The 13,314-nt window shown below is 40.3% G+C and overlaps 1 protein-coding gene across 1 annotated transcript in view; it reads right to left on the bottom strand.

Annotated features, from left to right (window-relative positions):
- LOC137028415 (fibrillin-2) overlaps positions 1–13,314 on the bottom strand; it is a 148,856-nt gene that overhangs the window by 111,659 nt on the left and 23,883 nt on the right. Inside the window, exons 6-9 of the mRNA XM_067397170.1 lie at positions 12,399–12,596; positions 10,464–10,589; positions 9,936–10,061; positions 6,709–6,861 (exon numbers count right to left, since the gene is read on the bottom strand). Coding sequence (XP_067253271.1) covers positions 6,709–6,861; positions 9,936–10,061; positions 10,464–10,589; positions 12,399–12,596 — 603 coding nt within the window. The remainder of the gene's footprint in view (positions 1–6,708; positions 6,862–9,935; positions 10,062–10,463; positions 10,590–12,398; positions 12,597–13,314) is intronic.

Here is a 13,314-nt window from a genome sequence, read left to right as displayed (position 1 = left end):
GTTCACGTGTCTCAGAACACTGTATAGCACTGTATTTTTGTATAGCAACCAGAGCTTGGAAGCTGCAGTGACACAATGACTTTACCAATTGTTTTTTTAGTCCTATGCCTTCGCAATTTCTACCATTCATAAGTAATATGAGTGCACCATCTTTGTATATCTAAAGAATCATTGCCACGTGTTTGAACAGGCAAAAGAAGGGGTGTCATTTTAAAACTTAGAATCTTAGATTTACAGTGAGAGAATAAGAGAATATGACCAACTTTTTGAAAACAGCTTTAAATTTGCTGATGTATAAAAAAAATGCTCATATTTTCATGGCATGAAAAGAAAAACAATGACCATTTTAGTTGAAAATGTGATCTGTAAAAACGCTCAACAGATGGTCTTGTTGTGTTATGTCTAGTTTGAGAAGATCTTAACTAGCAGAATAGAAGAAGCATACTTGTTTTAATAAGAGAAATCTACCGAGTTTTTGTAGATAAATGCCACATACGCAAATGCAAACAGTGTACATGTTAGGCTTTGGACCACGTTTTAGTTCGTAAATTCACGAAACATTAGTAAAGCATAGTAATTTGCATAAATATTTTAGATTTTAGGGCAGATGATCTTGATTCAAATGAGCCTATCCACAATATTATGCGATGCATACACTTACTGGATCCGATCCCGTTGCAAAGACAGTGCAGTGTAGTTGTCTAGTCCACTGATGAAGAGTGATTAGAAGGTGAAGTGAAATTACTTAGAGTTAACGAAAGCTATCATGAGCTTTGTAATGATTGGAGCGGATATCATAACAGTTCATTCATAAATAAACGTAGATCTTTTTCCTTCGTGCTGTGTGTGGAAATAAAACCCGAAAGACAGAAGGCAACGAGCAGCCCATGAGGTCTATCATAGCTTCACCATTTAGGCATGAAATCATTAAAATCATTGGGTTAAAATACTTGGAAGAGACAGGAAGCGCAAGGAGCGACGGATCAATAGCCCAGTTTGCGAATTGAGGAAAAAGAGAACTGGGATTTTGTCTTTTGTGGAAATTGGAAGTTCACTGCGGCAAATCACTTGACAGAATGAAAGCAGCTGAGCTGGGGTGCACGAATGCCTAGGAGTGGGAGGAGCGGGTTTTAATGGCTGCGCCTGAACAAATTTGCAGGAGGATGCCGAGGATGACATGCTCAAATTCCCTTGTTATGTGCAGAAGGGGAACCAGAACGGAAGAGTATTCTGCAGAACACTCTTTGTTGAAGATAAATTGCAGCTGGAGCTCGTCGGGTTGGGACATGCATTCAACTGACGGGGTGGGGCCAAATGCTGGAAGAATTGTCGCTGTGATGACGCAGTGACTGCTGCTTATATACGCTCGTAATGATGATTGACAAGACTGAATTTTTAGGCTCCTCCCAAACCTAAGTTTGGAACTACATTAAACATTTTTTCTTGATTTACAACAAGTACCATGTTTTACCATGCCTAATATTGATCTAGCTTACTTCAGCGTGCAACAAGTGTATCATAGCAGCTGCTGAGCAAACGCACAGAGTACCATTTGTAGAGTTGAAAATATCTAAAGATATTTTATAAAATATATAAAATGAACAAAGACATTTGCTTTACTGTTTCAACCCCCTCTGTCATGCTATAAGGGCCATTTGGAAGGCTCAAAGGTGTTGATAGTGATCAAACCCTGTAGGCCAAGATGTGTGTACATGGGGGTCTACAAATGGTCACACCTTTAGTACAGTGGGCGAAGTTTTAATCTTATGATTGGTCAGTTTGAATGTCTCACATTTGGGTTTTAGTCACATGGTCAAGGAAGGGATAATAGAAGATTGTAACTATTGCTCTGGCTCTTTTTGATTCTTGGCTTTTCTTGGGCACTCTCTGGCCCTCTCTCTCGCTCTCTCTCTCTTTTTCTCTTTCACTCTATCTCTCAGGTAACTTTTTTCATACATGCTGTGTACTTCATCAGTTTGTTTTCTACGCACACACCTGAGAGCATGACAGAAGACTAGACCGACAAAAGATGGACAATAGGGCAAGAATTATTATCCTGGCTCAGGAGAGCCATGATTTTTTTTGTTTGTAAAGGACTTTTGTCACCTAGCCATCACCAGCTCCCTTGATGATGAGATTACCTTCAACCACCCCATTGATCTCCCAGACACCACAGGACTGGACTGGAGGGAAACTGTCATTAGGTGTCTAGAGAGCATTATGTCCATGGAGGAATCGTGTATGCCAACCCGCCATGACGAGTGAGCCAGAGCCCAAGGAAGAGAGGACAGGTATCACCATCACACCCGGAGGTGGAACCCCAACATGAATGTGACCAGGGGAGTGAGCCTCCGACACCAACGGCCAAGGAAACGAAGACGGAGGACTGGTTGATTCACTTCAATGAGGACTTGTCGACTCCAACCCTATCCCACCCAGTATCTGAACCTTTATTGCTTATGGAGAACATTAAGGACTCTGATTCATGGACAGGGATTTATACTTTGCATTAATCTGTGTGGACTGTGTTATGATGACTGTCATTCTGTCAAGTCTCTTTTCATCGCCACCACCACTGAGCTCAGCCAGTCCTCCAGCCCCATCGCTGCCGGATGTTTCAGCCCTGTGCCATCTCCGGGGAGTCCCTGCTATGAACGTTGAGCCGCAGGTCACACAACCACCAACAGCACCCATGCGAAAGGATCCTATGGCTCCGCCTCCGGACTCTGATCACTTTACTCCATTTCGGCCCGTCAACCTGCCGTCTCCGCCTTGGTTCCTTCCACCATCGGCTCCACCGGAGACCCTCGACCTAGTGGCTCCACCAGGTTCTCTCATCCCACGTGCTCCCCCTTGGTCAGTCATCACACCACTTCCGCCACGGACCTGCGGGTTGTCCGCTGTGCTCTGTCCCTCCACCCCTTTAGCTGCAGCAGGTTCCTCCTCCTCTTCAGTCTCGCTGCCGTCCTCAGTCACACTGGCAACACCCCAGTCCTCGGGTACTCTGGCTCTGCCTCCAGCGCTCGTCACCGTGGCTGTGCCCAGGTCTCTGGAACCTGCGATGATGCTCAGCTCCATCGACCCTCCGTCTGTGCCTATGGATTCATCGGCCTCGTCTCCATTGGTCGGCCCCCAGATGTCGATAGCCACACCATCTATAGCTTGGCTCCTCCCTCCCTCGACTCCGCCATCGGATGTCGGCACTGGGAAGCTCTGGGTCTGTGCCATTGGACATTATATATCTTTGCCGCTGTGGATTCGTCGCTGTTCATCGGTCACCCCTCTTCCGTCAGGACTGACCACTATCCCTTTGCCGTCCCGTTACCATGCCTGCGCTACCTCTTCATCCACCTCCTAGGCCACCTCCATCTCTCCTTCTGTTATTCGTCAATTACGGTGCAAGGTCATGCCTTGCCAGAGAGGGTGTTCTGTCACCATTATGTTCAGTTTAGTTTTGTTTGTATTTCTTCAGTTCATGTGATCCTTTGTTGGATTTTCCCACCACTCATCTGTTACCATGGACAATAACTATCATCACAGCTGGTTGTCATTTAGCTCAACGCCATTGTGTATTTAAGTGATTATTTCACTTTCAATTGAAAATTACCCCAAGCTTTACTCAACCTCAATCCATCCTATCTGTATATGACTTTCTTCTTTCTGATGAACACAATTAATTGTTGTGCTTTTTGCAAAATAAAGAAACTTACATGACGCGTGACCTGTCATCTCTCTCTGAATGAAGTATCTGATACTCCCTCAGAAAATGAACTGTAACTTAGTAAATACTTATCACACAAAAATGAGACATATGTCTAAAGAAACGTTGAAATGTCAGGTTTTAAATCATGTAAGTCAAATTGAAAACAAATATTCTGTTTATGTAATCTGTTTGAAAAGAGAGTGATGTCAGTCGTTCACGACTCAGCTATATACTCAAACGAGCACGCTATTCAGACGCAAATTCTGAGGCAATACATGCAACAGAGAGTGAACACCCGCATCAGCTCGGAAAACACATCAAGCTTAGTCATTTTCATGTACTTTTCATCGTTTTGAGATGCGCAGAGGAATAATTCTAAAAGGATTTACCTCAGAGAAAGAGCATGACTAGATTAAATTCCATTTCGAGGACCAACTTGATCAAGCCGAGGATTGTATGTCGTGCCATGGTAAGTTTTTTTATCCCTAAATTCTTTATGCCAGGTCCAGTGGTATGTGCATTAAAGGTGAATATAACAGAGATGAATCGTCAGACAGGTACAACTGTGACAGGTTGTTGTTAGGATGGTGAATTTAACAATAAATGATTGCCAGGTGGACGTATATACTGGTGACAGGTTGAGTTGAAGGCACATATACAGTATAATGGTGTCCTGCCACAGAAAGATTTTACCCCAGCTCGGAAATTGCCAGCTGTGATGGTTATCTTCCCCTGTATGAGTTTGAGCATCAGTAGCCATGAGTTGCATTGAAGTGATGTCATCTCCCTCTCTTCAATTGATTGGCTAGAGGCGGAGCTGTCAAACTAGTGGACCAATGGTGACGCTTAAGCCCGGCCTAATTTACATGAAATTCGAACTGCAACATTTGGAAATGCAAAAGCGGAACATGGAAAGAAGAGCAAAGAGAAAAACAGCAAAAGCGTACAAAAGAGTAAAATATGAGCAGAAAATGTAAGAGAGCACAAAGTAAAGAGTAATAAAAGCAAGGAAAACAACATGCTTGTTATTTTTTTAAATGCACTTTTAATTTTTCGATTCACGCTTATTGTTTTTCGATCTGTGACCACATTCTTTGCCATTCTGATCATTTTACATTATTTTCTAAGTTTTTGTTATATATTTTTACATGTGTTTTTAAATTTTTGATTCACACATATTATTTTTTGATCCATGACCGCAATACTTTAGGCAGGAATCTCCATACAGGAATCGTAATGCCGACAATGCCGACAGATGAAAGGATTCAATGGAACCAATTCAATGGAATCAATTCAATGGAAAGGATTCCGGAAGAGAATACAATGCTGAATAAAGTCGTAGTTTTTGTTATTTTTGGACCAAAATGTATTTCCGATGCTTCAAAAACTTCTAACTAACCCACTGATGTCACATAGAGTACTTTGATGATGTTTTTATTACCTTTCTGGACATTCTACCGTACATACATTTACAATGGAGGGACAGAAAGCTCTTGGACTAAATCTAAAATATCTTAAAACTGTGTTCCGAAGATGAACGGAGGTCTCACGGGTTTGGAACGACATGAGGGTGAGTCATGAGGGCAACTCTTTAATATGTTTATAAACAACTGAAAAAAGCACAAATGTCAGGGAATGTCAAAACTACACCAGGACCCTAAATCAGCCTCAGACTCCAAAGGGTTAATAAAGGTCTTCTCAAGCGAATCGATACATTTGTGTAAAAAAAAATATCCATAAGTTATGAAGTAAAATATCTAGCTTCTGCCAGACCGCTCTTTGTATTCAAGTTAAAAAAGAAACGGAACTGGCATTGAGTCAGTTAAGCTTTTTCCGTATATTGAATAGCCATGTGGAATAAGTTTATGATGGACGGATGTGGATGTGGATGGATGCAGTTTCTTCAGCTTCATACTCGTTGGTATCGCTCACTGCCATTAAAAAGCTTGGATGCGTCAGGATATTTATTAATATATCTACGATTGTGTTCATCAGAAAGAAGAAAGTCATATACGGCTAGGATGGCTTGAGGGTGAGTAAAGCTTGGGGTAATTTTCAGTTGAAAGTGAACTAATCCTTTATGTTCCTGCTGTTCACTTATGCTGTGTTCAAAATTGCCTCTATACCCTCATTCACTATTCCCTACATTGCTCCACTAATATAGTCCTCTTGAAGGAGTGAATGAAAACGAGTAAGTGAATTCAGACACTAAGTGATCCAGAAGGGCTGCTGCTTTTGCATAGTTTGTGCTTGCTGTTTAATAATCATTTGAAACTTTACAAACTGGCAGCACCAATAGTAATGAAAAAAATGTATCTTTAATTCTGCCATGAAAACTAGCATGTATAAACCTTAATTAAACAACTTAATAATCAAGTAAAAATGAATATATACCTGTATGATATTTTGCTGTAGCCACACTGGGAAGTGGATGGATGGATGATTCAGCTGTGGTTGGCATCCTCTGGTCAGACGCTGCAATTCATTCAGCACATGGCACGACTCTCACATTGCATTATGGGTATTCTCTAGCCATTGAGTGTACACTCATTATTGAAAGAGTGCACTGGGGATTGAATGAGTGCACTTAATAACATCCACTATGGCTTTGGACATCACTACAAATGGCTGCCCCCTCAAATAGTGACCTATTTAAGGGTATAGGGAGCGATTTCGGACACAGCCTTAGTCTTTGTCTGGTCACGTTTATATTATGGTGTGTTCATCAGCCTTTATTGGATTTTTATCTTTCTGACTCTTTGTCTGTTTGTTTGCTACGCACATGCCTAAGAGTGTGACAGCTATTCTATAGCATACATTATGTGCAAATATCATTAAAATATAAACATGTCAAATCATTAAATTGAAAATTAAAAGTTTAAACTTAATGTTAACTGGTACAAGAAAAAAAGTACACTAAAATATAGCAAATAATAAAATAATAAATAAAAATAAATAGCAAAATCAGTATGATATGAGCCTATATGAGGGTGTGTATTAATCACCTGATCCTGGTACAGGACACATTTGAAGAGCTGTCCTTTGACTCCAGCAGCGGCCACGGTCACAACAGCACTGGATTTTACTGAAGCGTCCTCTGATTTCCTGAGCACAGCGTCCATTCACAACTGACGCAAAACAGACGCCCGTGTGCTGGTCTGAAAAACATACAAACACACACTTATGCACAATGAGAGAAAGACATTTAGTCCAAAATACTGAAGATGCATAAATGAAAAACAGATAGTAAAGGTGCTTCATGAAACGTCCATATTCGTTTGAACATTTGAGCCCCTGGTTATGAACAAACTGAAAACTGGTAAAACCATATTTTCCACTTCAAGGTAATATGCTAGATTAAAGTCTCTATTACATATGTGTGTCTGCCCTTCATTTACGCATATAGTGAAGTACATAGAAGGCTGTTAAGATACTTTGTAGTAGCATGAGTACCTCTGGATAATCCTGCAATTATTGATGGATTGTAACTGTATTAACCAATACTACACACAGGTATAAGTATAAACTGTATCTATGGAACGGGAAATTCCTTTGAACTGTAGCATTCCATAACATCTGCGCTTATGGATGCGGTTTGTACATGTGCTTTCATTAAAATCAAAGGATACTTTCAGAATTCCTCAGACATGATAGAGAGACAGACGGATCCACACATGCTCTGGCACTGATCTGCTGCATAAAGGAGGTCGCAGAGTTCCCCTCTCTTTACTTCCTCTGTCCATATACCCTCTATAACAGAAGCAGGTCTGATGTGGCGTTTGTTCTCTTTCATTTGCAACTCTTTTTTTTCTTTTCAATTTCTTCTAGATATCTCACTATTGTCAGAAACAAAAATAACACCACATCAGTGTCATTCTTGTTCACTGTGTCCCTGTGAAGATATCGACAGCAGTCCTCAGCAAAACATGGTTGGATTGTTGTTGTTCAACAGTTTACAGACTACTCTGCCCAAAGTATACTTCCCTTTTCATCTTTCTGCTCTTTCTGCACCATCTTGGGTGACATTATTTTTGTCATCAGCACAGTCCACTGATACACTATTTGCGTGCAGCCTGATGAACAACTGCACATATGCAAGTGACTGAATGCTCAAATAGAGGCATCTATCCACGCTCTCTGTCAATACTTTATATTTCAAAAGGTTTGCACGTTTAACTGTTTTCATGCCTGCCAAATGTCTAATGAGAAGGAAACCTTTTCTTGCCTAAGGCTATTGCCTTTCAGTAGGAGTGTGATGGTGCAGAGTGGGAGAACACAACATTTCAGTAAAGCCCTATTGCATCTGATAAATGAATGACAGAATGCATATGTGTATTTGGTGTATTTTCTCTCTGTCTGGAAAGCTGCATGGCTAATTACAGGCTGAGGTGTTAAAAACGCTGTGATGTCTGGCTAAACACAGAATTCACCACATGCCTCAACAAGCAGCTTTCACTCTGCAGCTCTTGCCTGGTTGCCCACTGAAGCTAAGCAGGGTTGAGCCTGGTCAGTACCTGGATGGCAGACTAGTCTGATGCTGGAAGAGGTGCTAGTGAGGCCAAGTGCTCACCCTGTGGTCTATGTGGGTCCTAACACCCCAGTCCTGACTCCCTGTGGTCATAAAAAAAAACAAAAAAAAAACAGAATGTCTTTTTCTGTCTTTTCCGCCCATTGGCCTCCTAATCATTCCCATACTGATTGGCTTCATCACTCGGTCTCCTCTGCATTCTGGCTCACTATGATGTCGCATCATCCAGGTGGATGCTGCCTATTGGTGGTGGTTGAGAAGATTCCCTCTTCCATGGGCGATATTAGGGTGGGGCAAGGGGGGGGGCAGATGCCCCCTAATATTTTTCCCAGTGTGAGTTGTCAGCTCCACTATAATTTGGAGGCCCGGTTACACTTAATTTTCCATGTCCCACTCCGTCTCATGCACAGTTGAGCACGCAAGCCTTTAAAAGATACTCATTTGCTCATGAGCGCGGAAAGACGCGTTCAGCGCCTGCGCACTATCTAGTGGATTTTTCAAGCTCTCAATTCACTCGCATGTGCGCTGTTGTACTCGCACAGTCCGTGGTCACAAAAATTTGTCTGCAGACTGCCACTGTTCAGAGAGTCAAAGCTAGTCAACAGTCTAGTAAAAATTGGCAACCTCTTTTAAGTCTTGACTATGCCGATGAACACGGCATTATGTGAAAGATTTTTTTTCTTGGTTGTGCCGACTGAAAACAAATGAGAATGACCATGAGACAGGAGAGAGTCGGACATTGCAGTACTGAACACTGAATGGTCCATGCATGTGGATTTGGATTAAACAGTAAATCGCTTTGATGCAGTGCCTGGTGAATGCAGTTTATTCCTTCACAGTGGCGTATAGCGGACGGGCACACAGGGCTATTAAATTATTCTTCTTATTATGCTACTTTTATTATTAAATTAATATTGCAATTAATTTGTCGCAAAATATCATAGCGCATAACCAATGCACTGCGAGGACAATAAAAGATTAGTTAGATGGCTTATTCCTTACTCCTTAAAAAACAACTTGTTTAACACAAAATTCTTCCACAAGAGAAATATTAAGAATTTTATATTAAATTTGATTCATCTGTTATTGTCTCTAAGAGAATAATGCAGCATACCAAAAGCTCAGCCAGTTTTTACTTTCATTTTCTGTAGTAAATAATTGACTGGCATTTGAGACTTCTTCACCCACATAACTCTCACACAAAGTTTGCAGGTTGTTTGTGATATATCCACTGGCTCGCCTTCATGGTTTAAAATGGAAATATTTTCAATATTGCAACGTGGCATTTTTCTTTATCACCAGTTGCTTGCAAAATGATAGATAATGATTCACAAATCGTGCTCGTCATATCCTGTGATAATAAAATTACATAAATTATTAAATAAATGAGCAAATAAACAAGTAACAAGCAAACTTGATGCAGGTAATCCCCCCATCCCCACCCCGCTAAATCGTGAGTCAAATGTCGCCCATGCCCTCCCCTTCCACATGTAAAGCTTTTTGAGTGTTGAGAAAAGCGCTTTATATAAATGTAATGAATTATTATTAATTAACAAGTGCTGCATAAAGCTGTACAAAGCACACACACCATATACAATAGTCATTTTGAAAAGGGGTTTCAAAGTCTTTAGTATAAAGTTGGTAACAGTCAAATCAGCACTTACATTTATACAGCACAGAAGAGTCATTCGCTGTCTAACTCACCAAGGCAGCGTGTCCGGTCTACAGATGGCACGTATCCAGGAGGACACACACAGGAGAAACTGCCCGCTGAATTAATGCAGCGTCCGCCATCACACACATGCTGGATGATGGAGCATTCATCCACATCTGAGGGATTTTATTGCAGTATAAACTGAAATAGACTTTACTTAGAATTATCAAGTCAAGCTGGTTTATTGTTGTTTTGGTCCTGCATGGCAGGGAAAGAGAAAAATACAGTGAACAGCTGTACATGAGAAGAGTGTCTTTAATGAAAGGGATCAGCTAGAATGTGTGTGTTGATAAAGAGACATTTCTCCTGGAGTTCAATTATAACCTCCTGGTCACAAAATACCTGTCTTTTTCTGTGTTATCATCAGTGGGTCATGATCAGACAATACATTTTGGTTTTAAGAATTCTATATAGTCGAGATTGTATGCTGCAGTCTCTTCTTTAGTTAAGCATGCTATTATTCTCCTTTCGTCATGGTTTCTGATTTAAAATAAACATACTAACAGTATGTTACTCACCCTCACACTTCAGCGAGCTCATGTGCTGCTGGTAACCCGCCGGACACTGGCACTGATATGAACCCACTCTGTTGATGCACCTTCCTCCTTTACACAGGTCAGGCACAACCTTACATTCATCAACATCTGGCCAAAGAGAAAACATTGTACACTTAATGTACCAGCAATTACCTTAAAATAATTTTCTCATGAAGTGTAGAAAATGAGTTTGCAAAAGGCAGGCTGCAGTCTAGAGTAGACTGATAATCAAGACACTGTTGTTTTTAAAAGAGTTACATTTATCATATCACACAGTGAGATGGGTAAATCCAAAATCAAATAAATGATACTTAGAGCTGCACGATTCTGGATAAATTGAGAATTATGATTTTTTTGTTTCAAATAGAGATCACAATTTTCCCATGATTCTGAACGGACAACTAAACAAAATACCATGTAATTTACTAGATGTTCTGACAAAATTCAAATTTCTGCAATTACTTTAAAAAAAATGGTTTGAATGAATGATTCAATGAGTCACTCGTAATCGATACAATCATTTTTTTGAAACACCAAGTTACTTTCAAAAGGTGATTTGCTCTATTTTGATTGCTTCCAAAGACATCAGTGTTTATATATGAGCTATAAACTTTTATCCCAGTACTTCTGTGATCATTTGAATATTTGTAACACAGACTGTGTGGTTGAAAAGACTGTTAGCTCTTTAATACATAGAGGGTAACATGGGGTAAAATGGGGTAAAATGGGGCAAAACAGTTTTGATGTTAATTGATCTAATTTCATGTCTCTGGAAAATAGTGATCTATGACATTGTATTATGTTGAATATCAAAGTTCCCTTTCGAAAGGGAACTCGTGCTGCATCCCCTAGGGGTCACTATGGGGAATGCCTCTGGCATGACTGGTGTCTGATGTATTTGGATATCTAAGGAATTCTTGCTGCTCACCATTCTCAGGTATCATTTTCAAAAACTTGCACTTTGAAACCCATCATGTCATGTAAATGAATGGCCAAAACAGATAAAACGTTTTCCATTTTTAGTTAACAAGTTAACAAAACAGAACAAAAGTGTTGTTTTTAGTCCATATCCATGACAAAGGCATGGACATGGTTATTTTTGCGGCTGATCTTATTGCATATACATTTGTATGAACTTAACTTTCAAATGCAAAAATTATAGGAGTAGAGTATTTAAAGGTTTGCGGAAGTCAGTTTACTTGTAATTGTGCCATTATTTAACGCCCCAAAAAAACATGTCTTAACCTATTTAGTGCTTGACATGCTGTGATAGTTGCTGTAGGAGGAGGAACCGCAGAGAACAGAGAGCATGTGATAGAAGGGAGAGAATTTTCTCCACTTATGTTAATTTATTTGGAATGCTAGAGGAAGACGTTATCTGAAAATATCATTGGCCAAGCCACTTTTTTTTTATTATTTGCTGCGCCTGTGTTGTTAGAAGTTCTTATCAGCGGCACTGCTTGTTTGTGACCCTATGCTAATTTGTGCTGCTATTGGTAGACTGCGTTGGTCATTATGTAAATGAGCTGCTATGTCTGTCTTCTTTAATTTGCTCATCGTCAGGAGATCAGCCACAGAACTTCACACTCCCATCAACACTTTTATGGAATTGTAGTCTCATGCTCATCTTTAAGCTAAAGTATGTGATTTCTGTGCTACCAGCACCACAAAACAGAATTCCAAAAATATATATGCGTTTTCAACCTGCCATTCTCATATTTCTCGGTAGGATCATTTACTTGTGTTGTAGAATTTCTTATTTTCAAGTCACTTTTGATAAAAAGTGTCAGCTAAATGAAAGATCACTAAAATTCCATGCTGAAAGTATAAATGCATAAATAACTTTCACAAAGCAATTGACATTGATACAGTACTGTACTTTACATACTTTAATAATGTAATAAAATCAGTCCTGACCTTGGCAGGCTCCTGTGCGGGTGTTTGGGATGAACCCTCTGCTGCAGGACAAGCTGAGAGGTAGGCACAGCTCACATGTGTGACCCCATGCTTGACCCACCGTGGCACAGCACAGTGCCTTACTGCATACAAATCCACTGCCCTGACCTGCACACTTCCTGTTGCGGACCTGGATGAAGCACGGGCCTGTTCGGTAATCTGATATATCAATAAAATCAGAATCACAATAACATGTTATTCACCAGGCAAGTATGATTAGTGGACAAAAATGATTAGTTTTCTCTTAATGACAGAATCTAGAAATGGTGTAATGCTGTTGTACATGTGTCTGCGATGATGATGAAACATACAGCTGATAGACAAAGAGACAGACAGCATTAAGAAAATGTATGCCTATGTAGTATAAATAAAGAAAGCACATCAACACAAAGAAAATTTATAAATATTTAACTAATACAGTTATTTCTTCACTTAGTAATTCTCAGCGGACAGGAGGAGACAACACAGGTAATACAGTTCACAAAGGTTTATTTTGGCAGGTGGCAGAGAGCGGGAGAATAAACAGGTCAGTAAATTGAATAATGACAGGTTGAAAGAACTTAGCTTGAAGATAACAGTCTATTTGTATTTGTAGATGCTGGTAACCGTCAGTCTGAAGAATAGCAGATGATCTGGAGTGAAGATGAGGGATGACGAAGGACGATGAAGTGAAGGTGAGGAATCTCAATTGTGAGACAAAGAGGTAAGAAGTCAGGAAAGTTGAGCTGTAGTGATCAACAAGACCAGATGAATGTGAAGGGATGTGTGACTGCTTCTGAACTGTGTGCTGATGAGCCGGTGCAAGTGTGCAGGTATTCAGGTGAGGCTTATCGAGTGGGTGGAGCTAACGGGTCTGGTGTTGAAGATGGACTTGCCT

This window comes from Chanodichthys erythropterus, chromosome 10 (assembly GCF_024489055.1).
Source record: "Chanodichthys erythropterus isolate Z2021 chromosome 10, ASM2448905v1, whole genome shotgun sequence".
Lineage (NCBI taxonomy): Eukaryota > Metazoa > Chordata > Actinopteri > Cypriniformes > Xenocyprididae > Chanodichthys > Chanodichthys erythropterus.
This window is presented reverse-complemented; position numbering and strand designations above follow the sequence as displayed.